This window comes from Mustela nivalis (assembly GCF_964662115.1).
Source record: "Mustela nivalis genome assembly, chromosome: 7".
Lineage (NCBI taxonomy): Eukaryota > Metazoa > Chordata > Mammalia > Carnivora > Mustelidae > Mustela > Mustela nivalis.
In genome coordinates this window covers 37,378,400-37,406,144 of record NC_139026.1, presented here as the reverse complement: position 1 = coordinate 37,406,144, position 27,745 = coordinate 37,378,400, and the positions used below count along the sequence as shown (strand labels likewise).

Genomic DNA, 27,745 nt, shown 5'->3' with positions numbered 1-27,745 from the left:
TGCAGAACTATTTTTACCACAGTGTTGGGGAATCTCTGGGCACAAACTGTTTGCCGATTAGGTAAATTACAGGTGCTGGGGTTCATGTTACTCACTGCGCTGCCGCAAGTTTCAAGCATTAATCTGCCTCTTCTGAATTTTCCCTGTCACCGGGCCTTTCCTTCACCACTAATATTTAGGCCAGTCAGAGGCCTGCCGGTTGACTCTTTTCCCACAGGCAAGCTGGACCAAGTTCACAGTCCATCCTGCCTCTCTCCTCTCCAGCCCCCTTCCTTTCTTCTGTCTTTTTTTTCTCTCTTCTTTTTCTGTTCATTGCTACTTCCTTCTGGCTCTCAGTCCTACTTTCTCAGCTATCAGTGAAACGGCTTTCTATGAACCAAACTATGCGATAATAGAGCCAGATTCCTGAGACATGACCCACAGAAATCTCTTCACCAGTTTCTGACAAACCTTCACCGGTGACGGTTTCTTCCTTGAATTTCCTCCTTCTGTCACCACCATCCCAACCCACAGGTTTGCTAAATATCTTCAGCATGCTCCTTGGAAATACCAACCACACATTCAGGAACTTCCACCCCAAACCGACCTTTCTCAAGCTTCCAGTTCAGGATAGACTCGTCACTGTATGCTAGCTTCCAAAGTTCTTTCCTCCAAAGTTCCTAGTTCCGTGATTCATTTTTTCTTTTTTCTTTTTTTTTTTTTTTTAAGATTTTATTTATTTATTTGACAGACAGAGATCACAAGTAGGCAGAGAGGCGGGCAGAGAGAGAGAGAGAAAGGGAAGCAGGCTCCCTGTGGAGCAGAGAGCCCGACGGGGGGCTCGATCCCAGGACGCTGAGATCATGACCTGAGCCGAAGGCAGCGGCTTAACCCACTGAGCCACCCAGGCGCCCCCGTGACTCATTTTTGTGGTTATTTTTCATTAGCGTCTGTCCCGCAGGAAACCAGAGATTTGTTGGGGGCATAAATACATCAAACACTTTGTTGGAGTCACTAGGTGCAATATTTTCACTTCCACTATACCATTAACATCATTCGGTCCCTAAATTCATCTTAAATATTTGTCTCACCAAATCGAGGTATTGCCATTAATTCACTTTGGCTATTTCGATCAGAGGCCTTAAGAACTGAGTAAGGGAAGGGAAAAAAGTAACATTTGTTGAGTGCATATTTCTTATTATGAACTCAACGTTTAATCGTTTCATTTTAGGTGAAGGACATGCTTGTGATGGATGTGTTATATATGCCAGTTGATTTCTTATAAAAAACTAAGGCTCCAGGGCACCTGGGTGGCTCAGTGGGTTAAACCTCTGCGTTCTGCTCAGGTCACGTTCTCAGGGTCCTGGGATTGAGCTCCGGATTGAGAAATCTCTGCTCAGCAGGGACCCTCCTTTCCCTTCTCTCTCTGCCTGCCTCTCCGACTACTTGTGATCTCTCTCTGTCAAATAAATAAATAAAATCTTAAAAAAAAAAAAAAAACTGAGGCTCCAAATATATAATTAAGAATGGCCAAAGGGGCGCCTTGGTGACTCGATCGATTAAGCAAAGGGGCGCCTTGGTGACTCGATCGATTAAGCATCTGCCTTGGCTCAATTCCTGATCCCAGGGTCCTGGGACCAAGCCCTGCTCAGTGGGGAATCTGCTTCTCCCTCTCCCTCTGCCACCACCCCTCCCCCAGCTCCTGTTCTCTTCCTCTCAAATAAATAAATAAAATCTTAAAAAAAAAAAAAATTAAGAAGAATGGCTGGAACTTGGATTCTGTCTCATTCCAAAGCTGTTTTTCTACTGCTTGCAACACCTTCCCAAAGGCTCGTAGCCACAGGCCACCATTGACTGAGCAGCTATAATCCTTTCCCTCCCACTGCTTTTCACGGAGAACAGGATATAGTCAAGCTTCTGTGGAGATGATGGGAAGAAAATGCATTGGCAAATAACTAAGCATGAAGTAAGAACAATGAAATAAGAACAACAAGGTGGCAAATTGTTTGAAAACTCTCAATTCTATCACCAACCTAGTTTCAGATTTTGTTATGAATGAACTCTAGGCCCCTGAAGTGAATAAGTGATCCTTAATATTATTATTCTCTCATTATTATTAATTGGTCCATAATTTTTTTTAAATGCATTTGCACTATTTAAAGTTTGGAGGATTTCAGTTTACACAAACCTGTTTGGACCACTTGTCAAGGTCTGTGTCTCCCAAGATCTGATGAGAAATAATGCAATTGCAATTACAGGCATCTCATATTCTGTAAACAGTTCGAGTTCCAAGAGTTCACCAGTTAGTTGTTTGGAATCACTGCATATTTTCCCATTACCTAATCTAGTAATGCGTGGTTATTTCCCAAGCTGGCATTTCCTTTTTCTCTCCTCCAACCTCCACCCCCAACCCCCAAAACAACAACAAAAGAAGGAAAAGCCTGTTTCAACGAAGGTGAACAGCAACACTAAATTTTATTGGCCCAAGTTCTAGAGAATGTTGGGAAAGGGGCTTTATAATTTAATAAGGGACCACAATTCCGAGGTAAGGTTTGATTTCACACAAAGAAATGCCACTCCTGCCTGGGAGGGTGATATTGATCAGCACCTCAAAGCTTTTTCTACTTTCTAGAATCTTTTCTTTCTACATTTTTGACTCACTGTTTCTCCAGTGACAACACTTGAATGAGGGAAAAAGATAGCAGGCTCACCGTGCGAAGCCCCACCTATCTGATACCTCTTAAAATCAACAGTGAGTCTCAGAATGGTACCACCTTAACGTTCCTTCTCCAAGTGACAAATTTCCTTAGAAGTGATATTGTTCTTATCTCATTTTTGTCTACACCTAATTCCATTAATGAAAGTACTTTTATAGAATATGCAACATTTTTGAAGTGATTGCACAATTTTAAAAACTTCTTCTTCATTGCTACCTTTGAGAGTATGACGTCTTTTGTCACTATTTCAACTTTATGGACAAAAAAGTGAGAATTTGAGATATTAGAGTTGCCAGAGACTTCACAAGCTGAAACGACTGTAATCTAAGCCTTCTGCACCCCAAATTGAGGGCTCCCTCTCATATTTTTTACTACTTAGTGATTTTCATTCACCCTTCTAGGTTCAAAACTCCATGAGAAAAGGGATCATTTTTTACTCTTTTATCCTTTATCCCCCAGGACACTATCTGGCACTTAGTAGGTACCCCCCAAATGTTGAATAAATGAATTTTAATTATTGTTATCTTAATTATCTTAGCAATAATGTGATATATTTTATTGGTTAAAAGTGACTTTTCAAATTGTCTTCACATTATAAGATGAGTTGTCAGGACCCTCAATCTGCTGTTTCACCTGCTGATATTAGCAACCAGCCCTGCCAGAAATAGAAGGAAATGTCACAAAATAGGTAATGGCTTCATATTATTCTTCCCCGTGTTTCGTACTTAAAAAATAAAAATAAAAATAAAAATGGTTCTCAAACTTGATAGGAAATTATTCAGCTACACAATAACAAAAAAATAAAAACAGTCCCAAATGTCAGAACATAACCCCTGAAGCCTGTGGCTCAGTAAGAAAAGGCTATGAAGAATTATCTTTTGGAATAAGTGACTTGACACAAAAATGAAGCTAGTTCCTACATTGCCCATTGATCCCTTAAACTGTCTTCACATCGTCATCTAAAAGATAAAGTCATATTGAACACAGCCTATAATTATCCCTACTTGGGGGTATAATAGGAATACCTTATGTTTCCATCTACTTTTTTAGGCACTGACTATTGAGGACAAAACCAAGGTTGACTGTCATCCCAAAGGCCATTTACAGGTGAAGGCTGCACAGCTCGGGGAGGGAAAAGCAAAAGAAAGGAAAGAGAAAGGAAAAGGAAAGAATGCGATAATAAAAAAGAAAAAAAAATGCTTTGCAATAGCTGTTTTCTTTCCTTCGTACGAAATGGTCTTAGCCCCGCACAGAGCCTTATGCTTTTAGTGCTAACTAATGTTCATCAAGCAGCCGATATAAGGCTAAGTGCTTCCCAAGCATGACACCATTGGAGTCAACGCTCTACAAAATTCTATAATACAACTGTTAGTATCCTGGAGCAATCCAGAACTAGTACTTGTCTATGTACACATACATTGAAATTACCTTAGCTAGGACTTGAAGGGGGTTCTCTCCCATCTAGAGATGCTCTCCTTCATCCTTATATTGTATTATGTTCCCGATCATGGGACCATGGCGGGCTACAACTAAAATTGGTAATCCTTGCTTGGGACTTGGTTGCCACCTTTCTCACCTGAATCCTATGCAACAACTTATTTGGAGTCAATGGGAATCAGGATGTGAACCACCAAGCCCTGAGAACAGTGTGCAGAGTAGGAGCCATAACGGGGGAACCTTGGGGTAGGGGAAGGGCACAGAGAATTCTGAAATAGCAAATAGCTATGGTGTGAGTCTTGTTTCCACTAAAACTGTTTTCAAAGAAGTGATTCCGTGTATTACAACCCCATTCTCTGCCACCCCTTACCTCACTGGTACCACACCACGGCTCCCCATTAGGGATGGGTACAGAATTCAGATCTTGGTTGCCACCCCCCCCCCAAAGCAGATAGCCAGAGAAGGAATCTGAGGACCCTTCAGCCACCCCTCCAGCTCCCAAATCATCTTATCAGCCTTAGTAAAAGAGAGGAAAGAGATTTACCTGCTGCTATTGAGGCTGAAGCCTGAAAGTCATGTATAACTTTGAAGGACTGTAATGGTTTTAATCACAGGAATAGCATCTTTTTGACAGGCGGGACAGAGAAAAGAGCTGAACCACTCTGCAAATATTAACCAGGCTATTTTGGAGCAATGGCTATTGCCTCTGAAATCTTTCATCATGGGTCTATACTTAGAATTCAGATGAGCCTGGGGGAGGGGAACGGAGCAGTGTAAATCCCCAGTTGTTTTGAAGTTGTCCAGTAAACAGGTTAGCACCTAAACTGTCTTAAATGGAAACATTCAAATGTTTTATTTAAATTGTAGAATTCTCCCTGGAGTATTTTGTTTTAACCTGTTCTGCACACAGATGGTCCTGTCGTCCTGGTGGTGACACTTCTCAGTTTTCTTTCAAACCAGATATTCCGGAGAGCACTGGCTGTGATCACATTGGGAGACTGATGCTCCATGACAGCTAAAAGTTGGATTGAGTTTCAGGAGCTACTATATATAAAGCTGGGGCGACTTATGTCACCGCACTAATTAAATGCCATCTGGGTGGTTCCTCTGGGTTTTTGAGCCCATCACCCAGTTCAAACCGAGTCAGAGGCCAAGGAGGAGAACATGATGATGGACCTTTTTGAAACTGGCTCCTATTTCTTCTACTTGGACGGGGAAAATGTTACTCTGCAGCCATTAGAAGTGGCCGAGGGCTCTCCCTTGTACCCAGGGAGTGATGGTACCTTGTCCCCCTGCCAGGACCAAATGCCCCCGGAAGCTGGGAGCGACAGCAGCGGAGAGGAGCACGTCCTGGCGCCCCCGGGCCTGCAGCCCCCCCACTGCCCGGGCCAGTGTCTGATCTGGGCTTGCAAGACCTGCAAGAGAAAATCGGCCCCCACGGACCGGCGGAAAGCTGCCACCCTGCGCGAGAGGAGGCGACTAAAGAAAATCAACGAGGCCTTCGAGGCACTGAAGCGGCGGACTGTGGCCAACCCCAACCAGAGGCTGCCCAAGGTGGAGATTCTGCGGAGTGCCATCAGCTACATCGAGCGGCTGCAGGACCTGCTCCATCAGCTGGATCAGCAGGAAAAAATGCAGGAGCTAGGGGTGGACCCCTTCAGCTACAGACCCAAGCAAGAGAATGTAAGCCCAGATGCTGCTGGGACAGGGGAATGCGCCGGCTGATTAGACGCTTTCCTCGGGGCCTTAACCTCCAGCTGCTCCGTCTCCCTTCCCAGTTCCCCTTCCTCGCCCGCCCCTCCCGCTCCCTCTCCAGTGAACCCCCAGTGACCCGTGAACTCGGGGTGCCTGCAGTAGGCAGGAAATTCGTCCCCGGCCGAGGAAGTAAGGGAAACACCCCCACAGAACCTCCCCACTCCCTCCCCGGAACCGAGGTTTCTTTCCTAATCTGCGGCCTTGGTTTTTCTCCAGCTTGAGGGTGCGGATTTCCTGCGCACCTGCAGCTCCCAGTGGCCAAGTGTTTCGGATCATTCCAGGGGGCTCGTGATAACTGCCAAGGAAGGTAAAGTAAAAGGGCACTGGGCCGTGCTGGAGAATATCCCGGGAGGGGGCCTGGGGTCAAGGGAAGAAAGGGCTCGCAGGGACGGCGGGACGCGCGGGGCCGAGGTCCTCCCGCGGGGGCCCGGAACTGCCCCCTCCTCCCCCCACCCCCACCCCCACCCCCGGGATGCTGTGCTTGAGTGTTTTTTCTTTTTCTGAACTCAGGAGGGGCAAGCATCGATTCGTCAGCCTCGAGTAGCCTTCGATGCCTGTCTTCCATCGTGGACAGTATTTCCTCCGAGGAACGCAAACTGCCCTGCGTGGAAGAGGTGGTGGAGAAGTAGCTCGCGGCCGGAGTGTGGGATGTCCTCCCCGGCGCAGGAAGACCCCCACCCTCCCTCCTTCGCCTAATCCTGGAGCCCGGGTCACATTACATTAACATTTAGGAGCGCAGACCCAGGAGTTTATGAAAGGGAAGGAGACCTGTTCACAAAGAAACTTCTCAGAAACTGTTGTGCACGCTCAGATGAAAAAGCCTTTCGGCTTTGGGCTTTTACTTCTGGAACCGCGAGTGGCTTAGCCCTAGCAGCCTTACTCTGTGTGTGTGTGGTTAGTTGTGTAACCTCTTCCTTTGATTCCGGGGGTCCCTTTGTGCCGTGTCCAAAAGAAGTTCATTCCTGTCTGAAGCCAAGTGGGAACGTTGCCTCTAAATGTTAGTGGTATTGAATGTATTTTTTGTAAATAATCTTAGTACTTTCATTTTTTATGTAAACCTAAGAAATATTATTTTAAATGTGGAGTGACGGATTGCATATAAAATGTGCGAGGATCCTGATATTGTAATATTAAAAAATAAGTTTCTTTATGGACAAAGTTGGTCCTAATTTGATTCATCTGAGAAAATATGTTTGGGCGCAGGTGCACGTAAATAAAGAGGAGCCGTATTTTACTGAAGAAGCCACACAAGCCCATTTATTTGGGTGTGTTCTTAAAGGCTGACTGTAAGGGAAGAACATGAGTTGTTTTCCTGGGTCTGAATTAAATTGTTCACTTTTCTATCTCCTATAGACCTCACACTTGGGGCTAAAAGTGAAGAATATCCAGGAGGAATCTGCCCTTTTCTTTTTTATCAGCATCCTTTTTATGTTTTCACCGTCCTCTACCTGGAGATCTGGGCAAGATTTACTTACCCAGAGTTAACAACTGAATTTTCAGTCCAGTAAAAATCTCACTGTTGCAAGAGATAGCCACACAAAAACTTGTATCCGCCTAAAAATCTCTTCAGCTAACTGAGCCCAAAATTACTCTCCCTGTTTGACTTTTCAGACCGGGCCCTTCACGAAGAAGCCTTCGCAGGAGGAGCCAGGGGCTGCACGGGCCTCCCAGCCAGGTCGTTGGACCTTCCCTAGTTTTCTTGAACTAGACCGGTTAAAAGACGGGACTATCCCCCAGGCCTCGGGGGCTGGGGTTTGTTTTGCAAATAGAAAGATAAAAGAAGGGAACAATTTGTCTCTGGAGGTGGGGGGGTGGGCTTCTTTGAAGGACAGGTTGCTTCAAGAGAGGGAAGGGTTAAATGGCTGTGGGCAAAAGACAACAACAACACACATGAAACCTCTTAACTGGACCAAATAGCAAAGCCCCCAGAGAAGCTTGAAGCCGCAGGAGCTCCTCACAGCCAGGATTTTACAACGTGTGCCAGGTTTGTTTATCCTGTAACTTCAGGAAGGGACGACCACCAAGAATCGCAGTGGGAAGTGAAGCGGGGCAGAGGGCCAGCCGTTTCTCTGGAATCGCTACTTCTCGCTTAGGTTCTGCAAAGGGCACCTTCCCTCCAATACCTCTCCCCACCCCTGACTTCTTCCTCCCTCTTTTTCCCCACAGCTGGTCCTCAGTTAACAAATGTGAAAATCAAACCGAATTCGCTATTTCCCAGCCCAACAGTCTGGACGTTCCTGTTGCACACCACGCAAATTCCAGATACCACCACAGACAGCGCCCCCTGCAGGCACGGAGCAGTATCGTGCCGCTTATCTATCTCTAAAGGCCTCATGCTGGGGTAGTAGTTACTCTGCCTTCCCAGCACTCGGATAATTCTTGTTTCTTCTAGAAGGTTTATAGAGTGCAGAAAGGTTCATAGAGAAAAACTGACATTGAAATATAATCTCTCTCAGAGATTTGAAAAAAGCAGACGGGAATGTGAGGGGCTGCAAAGGGCTGAGTTGCTGTGCGCACTGCCTACCTGGATTGAATCCGGGTTGCTCCTGTGTATTCTTGGGCTATCCCAGCTCCTCTCTTCTTCCGGGTTCCTCACTTATAAAATAATAGACAACAATAATGGTGCTTAACTCAGGGGTGTGAAGATTTCAGTGAGTTGAAGCACATAAAGGATTTAGCCAAAGCTGAACCCCAAGCACTAAATGTGGGCTCTCGTTATTTTTCATCAGTAAATCTACTTTGACCACCAAATGTTTTCTTCCACCAAAAGCCACAGTCCCTTCAAATGCAGTCTGCCTTGCAAGTGCTATTTGGGAAAAGTATTAATAACAATGAAATCAGTAGCAATATGAAAGACTCGTTCTTAGCACTTTACATATTCACTCAGAATCCTACAACTGCTTGTGTGAGAGAAACTTGTTACTTCTTCTGGGAAAGGTTTCTTTGGAAGAAAGAGTTTCTTGGATTTGTAAGCAAGAGTCAGGGCTTAGAGCAAGTAAATACCAGTGGTTTCCAGCCCCTTGGCCCAACCGCTTGTGGCCTGAAAGAGAAGCCTTTGGCAAATAAGAAAGAACATTTATGGTCTAGGACAGTTTGGCTCTCTTCAGCAATTATTTTCCAAATGTTCTTTCGCAAGAGTGATTAGCTAGCCAACTCCAAATTAGGGCAGTAATTTAATTAAAGATAAAGTGTAGAGCATTTCAAATTATCCAATCAGAACATGTGTATGAATATGAGTATGTCTGGGTGGTGTGTATGTCCATCCATCATGCTTATTATGTATCTATGATTTTTTTTTCTTGAGAATCAATAGAGAATTTCCCTAAAATGTGTGTGTACTTATGTATGTATGTTTGTTGCTATATGTATACACATTACATATTATATATAGGATATATATAAAATAAGATATAGGTATATATGTGTGCCACAGATTCATGCCACAACTGAAATCAAATGTCATAATTAACCAGGTGAATTCATTTACTTTATGATTGCACATGTATCTATAATAAGCTCTGTACTATAAACTATTTAGCAGCAGAATGTTTTTTTTATCAATTCATGGACTTTATTTGCTTGATGGATTTTATTCACTCTTTACAAAGCAAATCTTCTCTATCTCCCCTAGCTAGGTAACTTGAGAAATTGTTTGGAGTAAGTTGCCTATAGAGGTCTCTTCATTAAATAGAGCAAATATTTCCCAAAGACTTCATGTGACCTCCACTGCTATAGTTGACATATTAGGTTTTCCAATGAAATCCTTGGTGTGTTTGCAATTAAAATGTTTTTATTTCATATTAATGATGATAATCTCTACTAAGGCCAAAGGCAAAACAAACAGGGCCATGGAAGCAGAAAATCAAGATATAATAACTTGGTAAAGATAAGCAATTTGGGATTTAAACTGAGTCTCTTTTCCAAAGTAGCCATAAAGTTATCAAATATTTTTTTAAATGAGTTATTTTCTTTTTATATATTACTATACAAATAATTTATGAAAGATCAAATGCCAGCTTTTTCAAACTAACTTTAATCATCACACCTGAATCATTGAAATCCAACCCTAAAAATAATGGAAATTCATTTATGTCTAATGGATGGAGATAGATATAGATGATATAGATATAGATATATCAGACTCCTTCCTGTGTGTGGGGAATGGGAGCATAGTGCTGAAATTCAATGATCTCAACTACCGTTGAGACTGCCAGAGGAGTCTTGGGTTGCTAAACTGAACTCTGTCCTTACTAAGACATTTTTGACTCAAAGTTAGAATATAGCTGTTCATGCTTTTCTCTTAGTAAGCAATATTTTATATCTTTTATTTATCTCAAAATTCTCTGAGAAAGATATATTTAAATATAGTTAAGTTTGAACTTTTGAATATCTCATTTCCTAATCTAATGCATTAGTAAGTTAGGAATGACACAGTGCTTCCTCAAAGAGCCAGGCCTTCAAGACATTTCTCCAACAGACCTCTCCAGTCACTCCCCAACCCTCAAAAGCAGTGTTATAAAAAGATGACTCTCAGCCCTAAAGGTTTCATTCTGAAAAGGACATTTTTTGCAAGCCTAGTTCAGAGTCAGCCTGGCTTCTGAGTTCAGAATGGCTATGCCATGTGCTGAAACAAAGATAATGCTGCAAGGACTGGCTCCTTTCTCTATTCTCAAGGCTGCTCAAAGTCCCTCCATGGGCCTTTGATCTCTCCTGGGAGTCTTCGAATCCAAGCAGAGGCCAATGTCTTCCTCAGCTGTCTTCTCCACAAATTCTTCCAGCAGCTTTGGCAGGTACTAATGTGTTTACTTAGGTGTGCCTGGTTCCCAGAGTTAATAGCAGTTTGAAATTGTTTAGCACATTGTGAAGTCATATACGATAAGCAAAAAATCTCTAGAACAGCTCCCTTTGTCCAGGAATTGATAAGGGTCTCAGATAGAAGCAGAAGCAATTGAAATGGACTCATCTTTCTATGTGTATTTGGTTTCTCCCACTGAGAGAATCACAGAAAATTTGGAGTAATGCAGAATTCCTAGGGTAGACAAAATTTACTAGGAAAGGGAGCTCTGAGCATTGTATTGCTGGTGGAGTCTGTCCATCAACACTAGGATTGTTGCCATAATACTTAAATTAAAATAGGTTCTCAAAAAAAAGGGGGGGGGTTGGTGATTACTTAAAGGTCTATGCAGTTCAAACCTGTTGAGTCTAAACTGTAAGAAAGTCAAACATGCATTTATTTTCCTTCAAAATGTTAAGTGAAAAAATATTTTAATTATTGATATGCTCCAGGAAAACCTTGGATAGCATTCATTTATAACACCATGCATGGCATACTGTCTTCCCTTCATCTGCCTACTGTAAGGCTTTCCTATAGTTAGTGTTGGAATGTCATTTCTAACAACGTGGTTGCTTATTAAATACTTAGGAGTTTTCTCTGCACGGAGGAAATTCACTTCTCAGGAAAGAGTGAACCACTGCTTGTATTTTTATTCTTTTGGATGAGGAACAAAAGTCAGTCTAGTCTGATTTTAAGTAAGAGCACCCAAATAATCAGGAGATGTCTCTCTCTCTCTCTTTAAGTGATTTTCAACTTTTTTCATTCTGCTTTATTCAATTTCCCCACTCCAAAAAAAGTATTTTTCTCTCGAAGCTCACCCAGTTCCTCATTTTCTCCTACGCAGATTCCCGTCGGAAAAGAGCAGCAGAATCCCTCCTGTACCGGGGGATCCCAGACGTCTTGGAAACACTGGCTTCCTTTTCCCTTTGTATATTGTCTCTCGTTTTTTGTGTATGTTTGTTTTGTTTTGTTTTGTTTGGCTCTCTCCTCCCCCTCCTCCTCACCCTCCCTCGCCCCCACCACTGACAGCGGTTTAAGTTTTGTCTCGTTTTTTTCACTGCGGCGTTTTGAGATCCTATTTTCAGCGCTTGAGTCCCAAGGGTCCTCAACCCCGGACCTTGTTTCCCCGGACCAACAAGTCCCATTAAGCCTCCGGGCGCTTGTGTTTTCGCGGCTTCTTTAGTTCCACTCGCCCGCGGCACTCTGGTAAATTTGTTTTGAGATCACCTTACTCAAGACGGCCCTAACCCGGGAGAACCGCCCTTACTGACAGAGCCTCCTGAGTGACAGCATCTCCCAGGCCCCGCGCGGAGGGAAGGGCGAGCGGCACCAGCGCGGGCGAGGGTCTGCTGCAGCGCCAAGCGCGCGCACGGAGTCGGAATGGACAAGAAAACAAACAAAATTCACTTCTAGGAGCCCGAGCTCTAAGACTCAGGATGCCCAGTTCCAACCCTGCGTGACTGGGGGCAGATTACTTTCCCCTTGAGCTTCGGTTACCGTCTTCTAAACATGGCTCTAACAAACCGTCTCCCTCCCCGAGTCGTCGACCGTAGGAAATGAATGAACAATTAAGGAAGGGATGAGAACAGTGCTCGGCAAATAGAAAAATCTTAATCATTGTTTACTACACATATCCCGCGCTGAGGGATTGGGTACAGAGCACCGGAGGCGCCTGATGGAAAGAAATCAGCTGAAAGGCGAGGATAACGTCTTCCACTTAAACTTGGAAGGGCAAGTTGATTTGGGCCCAAATCATAAATCTGTGCGTCAGGTGTGTGCTGCACAATCGGAGAAAGTGGGGGTATTGCTGATGGCCGGAACCTGTGTGACTTCCTGGCTGAGATTATCTCCCCACAGTTGTATTTCAGAGGTAGCAATGTGTATGCAATTCCAATGTTTCCACCGCTGTGGATGGAGTCTAGACTCCGCCTGGGTCCTTCAGGAACTTGACTCCTTCATCTAGTGTAGCCCTCAGTACCCTATTCATTTCAAAGGCATCCACTTGGTAATAGTCCTAAATAAGGTGCAGACGGATTTCCCACTGGCCAGACGATTAAGCAGCCCGTTGGTGTGAAAAAGGAGCTTGATTTTTCCAGAGGTGAGGGGTGTGGTGGTGTCTTTGTCTTAGGGATGAATTAGTGTGGGAAAGGGGGCAGAGCCCTGCAGGTAGAAGCTAACCTTAGTGACTGACATTTTACCACTCCTGTTTTTCTGAACCTTCACACTGGAGAGCGGATGTCACCCTGAAAAAGTTAGAACTTCTCTGATCCCTACAGACTTGGGATCAGCCAACCAGGGTTGCTTGAGGAAAATAATTTTAGGAATAAGTAATACCAGAAAGCGCGACGCCGCCCCACCAGCCACAACGCTTCCTGGACTGGATGACTGAAGATGGTGATGAAAACACTCCCTCTTATTTTAACCGGGCCACAGCCCCTGTCTAAATCTCCAGGCTACTTAAGTCTATGTGCCTAGACCTTAAGGAATCCTTTTTCCTGTCCATGAAGAGCAGTGGCCCCTCGCATCCCCTCCCTGAGAGATCTGGAAGTAGGTTAAAGGTGGAGGAACATTGGCAAACGCCAATTGATAGACTGATTCTTACGTAAATGGCAGCCCTCTCTTCTCTCCTACCCACCAAAGTTCCACAGACCCTAATGCGATTACTTTTCTGGAAGGCTTTTGTCACCAAAGTGTGTGAAGTTACTCAAGGTTTGAGCTGGAAATTTTACACGAGCCGAGAAGGATTGCTGTGCTGGCAGCTGGGACGCATCTGTAACGGTGTTAGCTCGCCTGAAAGCAGAAAATTAGCGACCCCAAAGCCCAGCTTGGCTGTTTAGTCTGTCGAAATGGCAGGGCGGAGCAGAAAGGGGAGAAAGGAAACTCGCCCCTGGAAAGAGAGGTCGCCGTCTAAAACTCAGTTTCTTCCCGTACAAATCACAGAGGTGCAGTCAGCAGGGAACTGCCAGATCTGTACCAGGTCTAGCAAAGGCCTAGTACAAGGGCAGAGGCGCTCAGTAAACGTGTGCAGAAGGGGAAGGGAAGCGAGGATGGTTCGCATCACCTGGCCCTGGAGCCCACCTCCTTTTAGATAAGCAGAACTCAGAGTGAGCCCTGTCTTGGGGAAAAAGGACCCTCCCTGCCCAGCCTCCAACAACGCAGAGCCTATAAAGTGACCAGCTGACCAGAGCAAAATAGATTTTTAAAAATCCAGATTCACTCCATGATTCAAAGTGTTGCTTCAAAGTTTTTAGCAACCATTATTCGATCCACTGACTAAAAAAAATCCCAAGATAATTAAAGTTCATGTAGAAGAGAAACAAACACCAAAAAATAAGCTAATTCCTCATGTCCAAGATTGGGAAGGCAGGTCTGCTTTTGGTTTCACCTTATAGTAGGGTGTGTGTGTGTGTGTGTGTGTGTGTGTGTGTGTGTTTTAATATTTTTTTATGTATGAGCAATCCCAAAAGGTTGGATGGACTTCGTCCCTCTTTGTCTCTACCACTCTTTAAGTGATCCCTTGGTTTAGGTAACCTAGAGAGTGCGAGTAAGCGGGTCGGATCCCCCGCCCCAGCAGAAATGCAGTAAAACCATTAGCGTCAAAAGGGGCTGTAAACAGCAAATTGTCTCTAGAGGAAAGGCGGAGGTTCGCCCAGACAGCCCCTGCGGGGGTTGTGGTGGGATATGCTAATAGTGCCTGGCCACTGGGGCCGGCCTCCCTCCCCCAAGAATATATAAAGAGCCCCAACCCCAGCACACCCGACCCAGGCCGCTAGGCGTTTGCCCTTGTTAATTACCGGAGAAACCGACCAGGGAGCTCCGCCCGGGGATTCACTGGCCCACAGCGGCGCCAGGCTCGGTCTATCCCCTGTATCTCTCGCAGCTGTCCAGGTGCACCGCTTGCTTCACCGCAAAAGATGGAAATGATGGACGGCTGCCAGTTCTCGCCTTCTGAATACTTCTATGAGGGCTCCTGCATCCCGTCCCCTGAGGGCGAGTTCGGGGATGAGTTTGAGCCAAGAGGAGCTGCCTTCGGGGCGCACAAACCAGAGCTGCAAGGCTCAGACGAGGATGAGCACGTGCGAGCACCTACAGGCCACCACCAGGCTGGACACTGTCTCATGTGGGCTTGCAAAGCATGCAAGAGAAAGTCGACCACCATGGATCGGCGGAAGGCGGCCACCATGCGTGAGAGGAGACGCCTGAAGAAGGTCAACCAGGCTTTCGAGACGCTCAAGAGGTGCACCACGACCAACCCCAACCAGAGGCTGCCCAAGGTGGAGATCCTCAGGAATGCCATCCGCTACATTGAGAGCCTGCAGGAGCTGCTGAGGGAGCAGGTGGAGAACTACTACAGCCTGCCAGGACAGAGCTGCTCGGAGCCCACCAGCCCCACCTCCAACTGCTCTGACGGCATGGTAAGAGATAGCGCTGGTCACCCCAGTCTTTTCCAAAAATTCTTACATCTCATTTAAACTAGGAGTGGCAACGAAATATTCAATAGTTACTGCTTGGTAGTTGGGGGGGGGGTGCTAGAGAAGGGGTGCCACAATTAGAAAGATGCCAGGAAACAGCTGTTGAACAGGATTTTAGTTTGACTTCTTCCCAGGTTCCAGGTGAACATTGCAGGAGAGAGTTGTCATATGAGACAGGTGGCTGCAAATGATCAATAACATGGCCCCCATCTCTGCGTTGCTGAGGCCTGGCTGGAAAGGGATATTGATGCATTCTTTTTGGAGGGCATTTGCCCCATCGTTGCCAGGTTTTAATGGGTTTTTGCCCTGGGAAAGTATTCTCTCCCTGAATTAGTGTGGCTTCCTTCTACTCCAATCCATTTTGCATGGTTAACCCAATGCACATTGCTGCTGAATTCCACCCCCGCCCTCTTCCCTTTGCCGCTGCTCTCCTCTTCTTCAAGCACAGAGATTGACCTCGGTGCCCTTACAATTTGGCGAGGTCCAATTCTTCCTAAATCGAGGCAATGAAGGTGATGGAGAGTGGTCAATGCACGGAGCTAGCGGTCAAGCCCAGCGCCACCCTAGTTCGGAGCATCTTTTTGCCAAGACCTGAAAACAAACTTCCTTTGTGTCTTGTATTATAGCCTGAATGTAACAGTCCGGTCTGGTCCAGAAAAAGCAGCAGTTTTGAGAGCATCTACTGCCCTGATATGCCAAATGGTAAGAACTGATGACTTCAGAGGAATTTCAAAATCAGTTCAACTTCACAGTTGAGCCTGTCAAAGCAGAGTCTCGTTTTCCAGGCTGTATTGGGGAAGGGAATAGAAGAGAGGATTCCTATGGAGGGGGTTTGGTGCAGCAAAATAGGCACACATCTTTTGTTCAAAATCCCCCTAACAGATGCACACATATGCACTTTTGCTTGAAATTTTACGAAAGGGCTTCTCCACTCCCTGTTCACCCCCGTGAATTGCTAGATATTTGTTGCAAATTTCTACAACAGGCTTTCTGTGACCACCTGACCTCTGGATGTCAAAGTTGCTGACCTATGGTTTAAGAGGCCACATAAGCAAGTCTCTCTATTTGGGATTTTTTTTTTTAATGGTTTTCTCCTTGTATTCTTAGTATATGCCACAGATAAAAGCTCCTTATCCAGCTTGGATTGTTTATCCAGCATAGTGGATCGAATCGCCAACTCAGAGCAGCCTGGATTGCCTCTCCAGGACCCGGCCTCTCTCTCCCCTGTTGCCAGCACGGATTCACAGCCTGCAACTCCAGGGGCCTCTAATTCCAGGCTCATCTATCATGTGCTATGAACTGAAAATCTAGGCTAGATGAGTTCTACAAGGAGGGCCTACTACACAGGAGGAAGGAAGCCCCAAAAGTTCAAAAGCAAAACAACTTGTACATAAAGATTTCCTTTCAGTTGTAAATTTGTAAATATTATCTTGCCACTTTATACGGAAAGTGTATTTAACTCAAAAGTCACCGTTGTGATTATACTTTATTTTTTTTCTCCTCCTCCTCCTCCTCCACTTCCTCCTCCTTCTTCTTTACCTCCTTATTGCTTTAGATATATAGTTCCAATAATATTCTTTCTGATAGGGGGCAATTTATTGAAGGTAGCTTGTTGCAATGCTTAACTTATATTTTTTAATAAATATTGCTTATCAAAATATTATGTCTGATGTTAGATCTTTATTTTTTTTTTCTTTAAAACATTAGAACAGCCAGAAATCAGTTACAGGAAACTTTAAATATATTTAACTTTTGTTTTTCTATTAACTCTTTGGTGATATTGTATTAAGTAAACACATAACAATACTGCCTAATGGTATTTTTTTTTTTATCTTTTCTTGTAAGGAATGCCTCTTTTTTGTGTAAGCACAAAATAATACTTTGTGGATAATTTCAAGATATAAGAAATTTTGGAAATTCCACCATAAATAAAATTGTTCAGATGAAAGAAATATTTTGGTTTATGTTTTTAAAAAAAGAACACCCCTAATGGAATTAGCGGTCACTGACACAAAATTTTTAACATGGGGCTGAAAATAACAAAATAGTTGGCTTTGTAGATACATGTGAATGTTTGCCATCTCATGGACACAGTTTAGGTCCTGTTGTGACAAAAGAAGAGAACATTTCTATTTTAATCAGCTTTGAAGGGAGCCTGCTAAATACAGTTTTTCCCTTCTCTGAGTACCGTGCCATATAATGTCAAATTATGTGTGTGTGGAGGGAAGTCATTCAGGACAAGACCACATGTTTCAATGAAAAGAATGTACAACATTACATTTTAATAGCTCATGAGTTAGATCACATTTACTTTATCTACTTGCCTGAAAATATCTTGATACATTATGTTAATATTGTCAATAAAATATTTAAAAGTATTGGGCTGATTTTTTTTTTTGTATTGCTAAAGTGCTATAATAAGAAAACTTAAACTATAGTCAAGTGAAACAGACTACAGTTGGCTTCCTCCTTTCCAGAGCCTTTCTGATTTTATTAATCATATTGTGTGCGTCTGTGTGTGTGTGTATGATGGACATGCATTTTTCATTGTTCATCACTTTAAATCTCCTTTAGCAAGAATTGAGATTTAAAAAATAGAACAATTAAGTAGGAAATAGGCTCAGATGATTATTGAGATAATTCTCACAAGTTTACTGCTGAGAGAGATAAAAAGGAAATATCCTTGAAGCATCTAGAGTAACTGTTCCCAGGCAGAAAAGATAATTGTTTCATCCTCTAATGTGCACTTTCACTTAAAATTGCTAAGGATTGCATTATATACAGTAATCCAATGGACTTTTTGCCAGAGCTTGGCAATTACACTGTTTTCAGGAAGACTTTTCCCATCCTTCCAATATTATCTTTCTTGTGCTTGTCCAGTCATCGGACATAAAAGAATGGAAGTTATTCCATTAAGGAAAGAAGAGAAGAAGGGCTGAGTTCAAAAAAATCATGAAGCCTCCTGTCTCTGTTAGCATCATGGCCTAATAGGGATGCCGACTTTAAGCACACAGGTGAGTCTTTCTTCATCCTTGGTTGGTAGTGTGAGGAGTTGAGGTAAGGAGAATTCAAGAAGGCATGACAGAGATATATGCATAGTTTTAGTATAAATTTGAGTTATTCACCCTCACTGGACACTGTGCTAAGTATACACTCTTTCTTATACTTCTGTGGAGAGGTTGGAGATTTGTTGCTGTTCTCTGTAGAATTAGAATAAAGGGAGTCATCCAAAGATTTGTTTGTTTTTTTTCAAATTCAATTCTAAGTCACATTACCATACTCTGTTCCATTTCAGAAAAGCAAGCAGAGAATATTGTGTAATTTTACTCAAGTGAATAAAAATGAACTTTTTTTCCTTAGCAAACTCCAGTCACTTCTACAACTTGTCAATGTATCTGATATTCTCAGTGGAAATTATAGTGCCTCCAAGTGTTGAGTTCATCTTCTGCTAGTCTGGAGTGAATCTAGGTAGGGATCGATGTGTCATTGACGGTAACACAGTCCACACCAACTTGCTCAGTCATTCTCATTTCCTGTGTACTAACATCCAAGGCTGGTGTCTCCTCAGCAACCAGCTTGGCACAACATATCACACACCGTCATATATACTTTTTTGACAAGGGGCCTTCGAGAATTGGCTCTCCCGTAGTACAGACCAAGAAAAGTCTCTTCTCCACGGAAGTGGATGGGGAGGAGTGAGAAGGGACCCCGGCAAAATATTCAACCAACAACAGGAGTTGGCAAACTAGAAATCCCCTAGAGTGAACGGTTGGGGTGTCATTGAGCTTATGTCAGACCACCCCACCTCAGCCGTTGGGAAAATGCAATCAGCAGACAAACTTTTAGAAGAAACTGACAATGTTCCTTTTACTATCTGCAGACCTGTGGGGAGGAGGCTCTTGGGAAATAGTCAAAAGGAGACTCTTCTCTCCTTGTGCCTGAGAAACACAAGCCTACTGGGTTATGCAGGAAAACTCTAGTGAGATGATGGAAACTGGGAAGTGCTATTTGGAAGGGAGCTGCTGTCAAAAATCAAGGAGTCTTGATTGCCCCTGTTTTTTGTTTTTGTTTTGTTCTTCTCATTTGAAAGACATGAGTTAGTGGCTAAATTGTACACAAATTCTTCCTTTAGATGGCATTCCTACAATTACTGAATCTGAGAGAGGTTTTTCCTGAAATGCTCTCTTTGGGGCTATAACAGTTACTAGCTTAAAGTCGTAATTTAATCCCATGACTTTCAGAGCTGGTATTTCTGGGAAGGATATTAGAGCACAGCTCTCTGTAACTTCAGGAAAGCCCAGCTGAAGTGGCAAAGTACCCCCTGAAAATATCACCTCTTGATGTTTTTCCACATCATTGCAAAAAGCATAGAACACTAAGTTGATTTCCTTTAAGAATGCTGATTATAAGTATTTTTCTTGACTAGTGATTCAGTTGTTTAACATGGTACATTGGCTGAGCAGAGGATCTAGCATTCAATCTAAAGTCTAAACTGGGTCTAGAATGATGTCTTGCTGTCTTCTCAGTTTTTATTTGCCATATCTGTAAAACAGGATAAATGGCCATTTGTGATGCTATTACAAAGAGTTGCTACTAATATTGTTATAGTGTTAAAATCCTACAAAATAATTCTCCATAAAGAGGAAAATAAGCCAAATTTTACCTCCATTTATGCTACTGAATTCATTTCATTATAGATTCAGTGGGCACTAATGATAAAGCAGCAACTAGTAATTATTGAGTACTTCTCATTATGCAAATGAGGAAATTGAGGCTAAAGGGTTTAATAATTCGCCTAAGAACGCTCTATTTGGACTGGCTAATTAGACTCCCTCATAACTCAGATTCCAGTAGGCTCAGGCAGAGGTTACAAGGCTTCCTATGACCTAGCACTGGAAGTCTCAGAACATTCTTCTGGTCAAGCAAGTTACTAAAGCCAGCCTAGAATCACTGAGAAGCAAATTAAACTTCACTTTTCAATGGAAAAAATAATAATGAATTTGTAGCCACATTGAATCTACCATACTGACTAGTATATACTTTCTCTGTTTCTCTAACTTTCACCCATTTTACCCATTCACTGTAATCCGGCTCTGCTACTCTCCTTATCCATCGTCAAGACAACTTTCAAATCAGTAGACTGTTCCTATTCTGGGCAAGGTTGTACTTGCAGCCCAGATGTCACTCCTGATCTTTTTACCTGTATATTCCTGGCGTCTCTTTAATGTCTCAATGGCACCTCCAACCGAATATGTTCCAAATTCAACTCATGATATTCCGTCTCTCTCCTGACCTCTTACCCTGGCTCCCTTTCAGTACTGAGTCTCTCAGTGAATGGTATCACCAGGGATGTAAACGTGAAGCTTAGGATTGACTCCTGATATGTCAATCTCCCTTATCCTCTTGGCTAATTCATTACAAAATCCTGTAAATTTATTCTCCTAAGTAGCTCTCAGACCTCTACTCTCAATCAAAACTGTGGTTATCTCTATCTAGGAATATCATAAGATCCTCTTAACCTGTCCCCTTACCCCATATTTTCTCTGGGTCTCCCACTCCTGAAGACATCATCCAAGGTTCTCTTTGGGGACTGTCCCCTTTTCTTTTCTCAGGCCATGTGGCTCAGGTGAGATTGACTCTACCATCTGACTCTAGAAGTGAGCAAGTCATTCAGGGCTCACTCGGAGTATGTCCTCTTCTTTGGCCACAATGATTGTTTCATGACCAAGTTGACCAAGTTGTTCAAGTGTCAGTCCTGGGATATTTGCTGGATCGATAGGGGGGAAAATTTCTCTTTCTGCTAGTGTGATAATATAGAGGATTTTTTTTTTTTTTTTTTTTTTTTTTTACTCTAGGTTGCCAGCTGCCATTTCATCCCCAAGACTGGAAATTCTGCCTAAAAACAAAGCCAACAGAGTAGAAAGCCAAGCTGTGCCTGTGATGCCAAGAATTATATTCCTGAAAACATCATTAAGTATGTGGATCCCAATATACCTGAATATCCACGGTTGGCCAGGCTTTACAGGTTTGGAGCGAACCTTATCTTCTCCCTTAAACCAGTATAAGTGCAAACTCTGTGAACTGAAAAAATCTTGCATATTATCACTTTTGGTCTTTTCTGCCCATTCCAGCCAGAAGCATCATCTCAGAACGTTCATCTGATCATGTCAATCACCCCATTTCCCCTCCAGCTTATTATTGCACACAGGTTTATAATAGACCAGACTTAACAGCACCCTCCAGTTCTGCATGCCTATCTCCTAGCTACATCTCAAGCATTACCTCTTTGTAGATGTAATATCAAGTCCTTGCTTTCTCCACTCCAGCCACCTAAAGGACCTTTATCAGCCATCGTGTTCCCTCTTGCCAAAGGAGCTTCCCACATTCTGTCTGCATGGCTCTTCCTTCCTCCAGTTCACCTAGTTGATTTCCAATCTCCTTTTGATGTCAGCTCAGGCATCAATTTGAAGTTTTCCTTGCACTCTTTCACAATGTCATATCCTCTGATTCTATGATCTCATCACCCAAGAGATGCCTGGGTGGCTCAGTCAGTTAAGCATCTGTTTTCCACTCAGGTCATGATCCCAGGTCCTGGGATTGTGAGCCCCATGTTGGGCTCCTTGCTCAGCAGGAAGCCTGCTTATTCCTTTCCTTCTGTCCCTGACCCCTGCTCATGCTCTCTCTCTCTCAAATAAATAAATAAATAAAACCTTAAAAAATACCATATACCTCCCCTCTGTAGCATGTCTCATCATGTATCACAATCATGCATTGTTTTGCATGATTATTAACATTTGTTTCTTCTGCCATGTGAACAAGGACCTGTTTTTCTTGCTCGACCCTGTGTCCCCTGGACTGCAGTAGCATATTTTATGTTATATATATGAATGAGTTGATATTGCTGAAGCATTTGTTGTTGTGGAACACACTCTTATTTTTTAAACTCCCTTCTTCATAGAATTCTTTAATACTATTTTCTATTTTTCTACTGGTTCTCTTACTTTTCTGTTTTTCATTAATTTCTCATACTGACCTCTCTAATTCTGGCCAATCTGTATACATTTATTTCTTAAGGTTCTGTTGTGTGGCCTCTTTTCTTTTGGTCTACTGTGGACTTTTCTAATTCCATAGCTTCATGTCCTACTTAGAGCATATGGTGGAGATGTTTCTACCATTGCCTCATCTATACCATTTCTAAGGGAAGCTTCCCTGCATGTAGCCTTTGATTGGCATGGATTAGCCTTTTTAGTAACTTAATCTGGTAGGGGTGGATATCTGACCTGAGAGTAACCAATCCCACAGAGGGATCAACACTTAGGAAATACGTAGCTTGATTCCAATATATGCATTGAAATAAACGTATTTTTTTTTAAGTCAGGAATTCAGACTCAGATAAATAGATCACTGTTTAATTATAGGAGCTAAACTGAAAGATCATGATGTTCGTAGGGCTGGAGAGGTTATTATAAGCTATGCATAGGCTGAAATTATGGAAGAATATGAATTAAGTCAACATCAGTAGTGGGATAGAGAGGACTCAGAGACAGAATAGAACACATCACCGACTATGTGCCCACTATTTATAGTAAATCCGGGGCCCTGGACAAGAGCCGAATTTGAGCTCCACTGATTTATCACTGATTAGCTGAGGGAACTTAGGTAAGTTACTTAAATTCTCAAAACCTTGTTTTCTTCCCTATAAATGGGGATAGTAACAGAATATAAATCACAGAACTTGGGAGGATTGCATGATCTGAGGCATAAAAATGGCTAGCTTAGTGCCTCGTACATAACAAATACTCAGGGAATGATAATTAATAAAAGAAAGCTCAATGGTTGAGACTTAGGATGAAGGCTCGTAAATAAATGTCAGAGGTGGGGATCTTTGGAACCATCCAGAAAATCCTCCTGCTTCACTGCCTGTGGGCCCAAGTCATTCCCTTATTCCTCTTTATGAATCTCACAAATGAGCTAGATGGAGTGGATTTGCAGCTGAAAGAATCACATTAAAGCATCCTCCAAATATTATCTGCAGGTTTTTCTACAGAAAGCCATTCCTATTTCCAGTGGCCACTGAAACGTTGCCCTTTGACGGCAATCCCAACGTGGACAAAATTAGATGCATCTTCTCCTGTGTATCCTATTTCACTTTGTGGGATTTTTGCCTAGGTAAGCCTGCCAGAAATTTTAGAACCATTTTTGTTTCCTCATTTCCCCACACAATAGTTAATTCAGTTGGTGGGTAACACACACGACAGGGAATTGTAAAAGTAATGACAGTAACAGTAATGGAAACAATAGTATTTTTCCTCAATAAGTATAATTTCCCATACTGTAATTTATGAAATCAGTTCTGGTTTTATATTCTTTACCAACATTTAATGAAGATTCTTTTTTTTACTCATAAAGTCGTTTTAAGCTGAACATCTTACAGTCAACGGGATTTTAAGGTCAAAGAAACGCTGACCCCAAGAGAAAGTTAAGAAAGGACCTTGATTAAACATTTCTTTTACATTAGAAACTGGGTTTTACATGTATTATTAATGTTGATCACTAATAGATAAAATAATTACCTCCACTCGTGGAGCGACTGCTATGTCCCTAGAAATATTCTTAGTGTCTGATGGGCATAATATATATCTAAGCATAAAAGCAGCTCAGTGAGATGAGTATTACCGACCCCTCAGTGAGATACACAGTGTATATTTAATGAGATAAGCCTAGGACTCATCACTAGCTGAGGAAGGGCTTACTGACACGCAGAGAGGAAAGTAACATGATCAATTCATAAATGGGGTTCCTGTAAACCGTCCAATTATAGCCCGATGCAGTGACTAGAGTTCAGTGAAAACCTGAGGCAAGGCAAGTATTTTGGGCGAGTCACGAGAGATCTTGAAAATGGTGTTTTAGTATTCTGGTAGTGGGGAGAGGGTAGAGGCTGGAGGACTAATTAGGAGGATTTTGTAAATGGCCCCTGCGTGAGGTGACACTGTCCGTCAGGCCCTGCTGATTTGTCCAGCACACGCAGGGTTCTCAATGAAAGTTGTTGACTGATTGAACTGCTGAGGTTGTGTCTGTATGATGCCAGACATCTGGATATAAAGAGTAAAATCCAGTCATCCAGATGTTAAGGTTACATGATACGTTGCCATCAAACATTTAAAACTTTTAACTGATTGACTGCCTTTTTTACTTTTCATCCGGATGAATAGCATTGAGTTAACGCAGCTTGAGCCTGTACCAATTGCTATTTCTTCAATTTTTTTTTTTCCTGTGGAATGGTTAATCAGATTGCCAGGGCTGATGAATCGCTAAAAGATGAATGATTATATGATTATATAGCAGGCAGGTGGACCTAAATAAGTGAGACCTAGTAAATTATGAAGAAAGGGAAAGCTTCATATTATCAGAGACGTAGCTTAAGCACTATTTGTGGTGGTTTCTTTTCTTTTTATTCAAAAAATTTTCTTTGGGTTGGGTGTCTCAAGCTTACAGCATTACAGTCCTCTAAGTAACTATTATTTTTGCACATCAAAGCTAACTCCTTCAAAATGTTTCACAGACAATTAAATGTTAACACTTTCCTTCTGTGCACAGTTCAAATGTGATAAAAAAAAAAAAGTGAAGCATTGTAATGCCATATTCAGTTCACTAAAAGTCAAGTTTATCCTCCTAAACAACGATATTGCACATAATAATGTATTCTAAAATCCCAACTTTGATAAAATCATACTACTTTAATTAAGTAATGGTGGTAACATAAAATACATATACCTCTGGTTTTTTTAAAATTATTGCCAAAGTAAAGTAAATGTAACTTGAAAATAAGAACATTGATCTAGCATTGAGGGTAATGCTTTCAAAAAAAATTTTTTTTTGAGATTTTATTTATTTATTTGAAAGAGAGAGAGAGAGAGATCGTGAGTGATCAGGAATAGGGAGGAGAAGGAGAAATAGGCTCCCTGCTGAATAGGGAGCCCACGGTTGGGCTGGATCCCAGGACCCTGGGATCATGATCTGAGCCCAAGGCAGACACTTAACTGACTAAGCCACCCAGGATCCCTGAAGATAATACTTTTTGATCAAATTCATTGAATATCTAACTGCTACCCTGACTTACTGAGAAATAAAAGTTTGAATAACTGGTTATGTGAGTGGTTTGTGTGCATGATGATAAAGAGATCAGCTGCTATAGGATTGACTTTTTTTTTCTCTTTGATACACAGTGTATATTTAATGAGATAAGCCTAGGACTCATCACTTGTGTTTATACACATACGTTTACTAGCACTTGTATCGTAATGAAATAGAGTGTTAATTGAAGGATGCACCATTCACATTGCAGTTCCAATGAGTTAAGTCTATGGCTCTTCTGATATACTTTTTTAAAGTTTTTATTTAAATTCCATTGAGTTAGCATGCAGTGTGATACTTTTTAAAAAACAGTGTAATATTAATTTTAGATGTATAGTTTAGTAATTTTACATTCCATACAACACCTAATGCTCATCATTCTTAATCTCCATCACCTATTTCATCCATTCCCCCATCCACCTCCCCTCTGGTCACCATCAGTTTGTTATCTCCAGTTTAGAGTCTGTTTCTTGGTTTGTCTCTCTCTCTCTCTCTCTCTCTTTTTTTCCCTATGATCATTTGTGTTGTTTCTTAAATTCTACATATGAGCAAAATCATATGGTATTTGTCTTTCTCTGACTGACTTACTTTTCTTGGCATAATACTTCCTAGATCCATCCACACTGTTGCAAATGACAATATTTCATTTTTTATGGCTGAGTAATATTCCACTGTGCATATACACCACATCTTCTTTATCCGTTTGCCATCTATTTAACTATTCATCATCTATTCATCAATGGACACTTGGGCTCTTCCCATATTTTTTTCCTTGAAAAAAATGCTGATTTTTAAAATTACTTTTTGAATCACTTGATTGGCTTTACATTCTGTGGATAAGGATAATAGTAACTAGAAAGACGAACTATCTACACAGAAAAGTGGTAAGGAGAATTGAGATGATTTTCTGGACAACTACACCAAAACTCCATTGAGTCTAGTTTTTAACACATTTTGGAAGGAGCCTAAGTTGTTGGCTAAAGAATATTAAAAGCATGTGGTTTTGCTTTTTTTTTTTTCCTACTCGGTTATGAGTTCCCAGAATCCAGAGCCCCTGATATCTAGTCTTGCTTCAGGCACATAAAAAGTATAAAATGAATGCTCATTGAATCAATTTCTATATTCTTGAATCAGTTTGTATACATGAGTAGAACCTCTACTAGAGGAATTCAAACTTCTTTCCATATTTAATTGTAGATCAGAACATGCATCCTGTTTTAAATGTTGTAATCTCTTTCAGAAGGACAGGATATATGATATGAATAGTCTCATACAAATTTAGAATCAATTCAACATGAAGAAATGAGTACCCACTACAAAGACATCTTTTTACAATCACAGGGTTAATAACAGAGCTGGAAATAATTGCATCAGGCTGCCAACATTTGAATGGCAGAAAGAAATTTTTTTTTTTTTAAAGTTCCACGAAGAATTTTGAAAGTCTTTCAGGCTTGCTATGCTGAAAGGATAAGTGTCTTTTACGTTGACACATTGCCAACTCAGAGCATCTAAGAGTCGTTTCAGAATAAACAAGAATCATTTCACCCACCTCTGGGCTGGAATGTGACAGCTGGCTAAAGGAAGCATAGCAACACTACACAACAATGTCAAACAGGATGAATGGCTTAACCAATCAAAAATAGAGCATCAGAGTAAAACTGCTCAAATTAGATTTCTGGCCAGGCCAGAGAGGTTAAATGTTCTGTATCGGTATCAAGTCCCTAGGGTCCTTGATGACCACAAAAGTCATCTTAGTGCAACTAACTGAGTTTAAGAGGTGATTCAACAGCTCAAGAGTTTCTTAGTAACACATGGGGTTTCTTCGGTTTTCTCATCCAGCATACAGAATATAGAAAGCGATGGGTATAGTTAAGGGAATGAGCCGCAAAAGAAGAGTGACACTGGACAAGTCACGGTTTCCCAGCTTAAAGGTTGATCAAGCTACTTTTCCTCTCTGTGCTTTATTTTCCTCAGTTACAACACAGAGTTCTTAATTCTCGGCTCTGCAAGCTGTTTTTAGGATTAGTTATACACGTACCATGTATCAAGCTCTGAAGTCAATTCCTATTACAGAGAACCCACACTATACATGGAAAAGTTCTGGTAGGCAGAATTCATACAAAACACCGGGGAGGGAATTCTGAGACATATACTACTCCTAAATACTAAATTTTTCTTAATTTAGGGACCTGAAAGTTGTTGGCCCAAGAGAGAGTCTGGTTTAACTTAAGATGCTTCAGCAATAGCAATAGATTATACACCTTATATAGTATCTTTCATAGCTGGAAGATATGTTTAGGTAGAACTAGAGAAAACACAAACATACTAGTTTTTTGTTTTGTTGTTTCTGCCTAACAATAAATATTCAATCAAGATTCCAAAATGAGTTGTTTCAAACTCAGTTTGATAAACCCTAA

General features: G+C 42.0%; 2 protein-coding genes across 2 annotated transcripts; both read left to right on the top strand.

The window, feature by feature from the left end:
* Positions 1-5,282: 5,282 nt before the first annotated feature.
* Positions 5,283-7,046, top strand: MYF6 (myogenic factor 6). The gene is made up of 3 exons (XM_082738935.1): positions 5,283-5,816; positions 6,105-6,195; positions 6,399-7,046. The coding sequence occupies exons 1-3, from the start codon at positions 5,298-5,300 to the stop codon at positions 6,515-6,517; spliced, it is 729 nt and encodes a 242-aa protein (XP_082595061.1). The 5' UTR covers positions 5,283-5,297; the 3' UTR covers positions 6,518-7,046.
* Positions 7,047-14,636: 7,590 nt separating this feature from the next.
* Positions 14,637-16,492, top strand: MYF5 (myogenic factor 5; the record flags this gene model as incomplete). Its single annotated transcript, XM_082738819.1, has 3 exons — positions 14,637-15,137; positions 15,821-15,896; positions 16,302-16,492. The coding sequence occupies 3 exons, from the start codon at positions 14,637-14,639 to the stop codon at positions 16,490-16,492; spliced, it is 768 nt and encodes a 255-aa protein (XP_082594945.1).
* Positions 16,493-27,745: the final 11,253 nt, after the last annotated feature.

Bases quoted from the DNA above. Each gene is read 5' to 3' on its own strand.
- MYF6 (XM_082738935.1), top strand. From the start codon at position 5,298: ATGATGATGGACCTTTTTGAAACTGGCTCCTATTTCTTCTACTTGGAC. The intron at 5,817-6,104 runs GTAAGCCCAGAT...GTTTTTCTCCAG, and splicing joins ACAGACCCAAGCAAGAGAAT to CTTGAGGGTGCGGATTTCCT. The intron at 6,196-6,398 runs GTAAAGTAAAAG...TTCTGAACTCAG, and splicing joins CGTGATAACTGCCAAGGAAG to GAGGGGCAAGCATCGATTCG.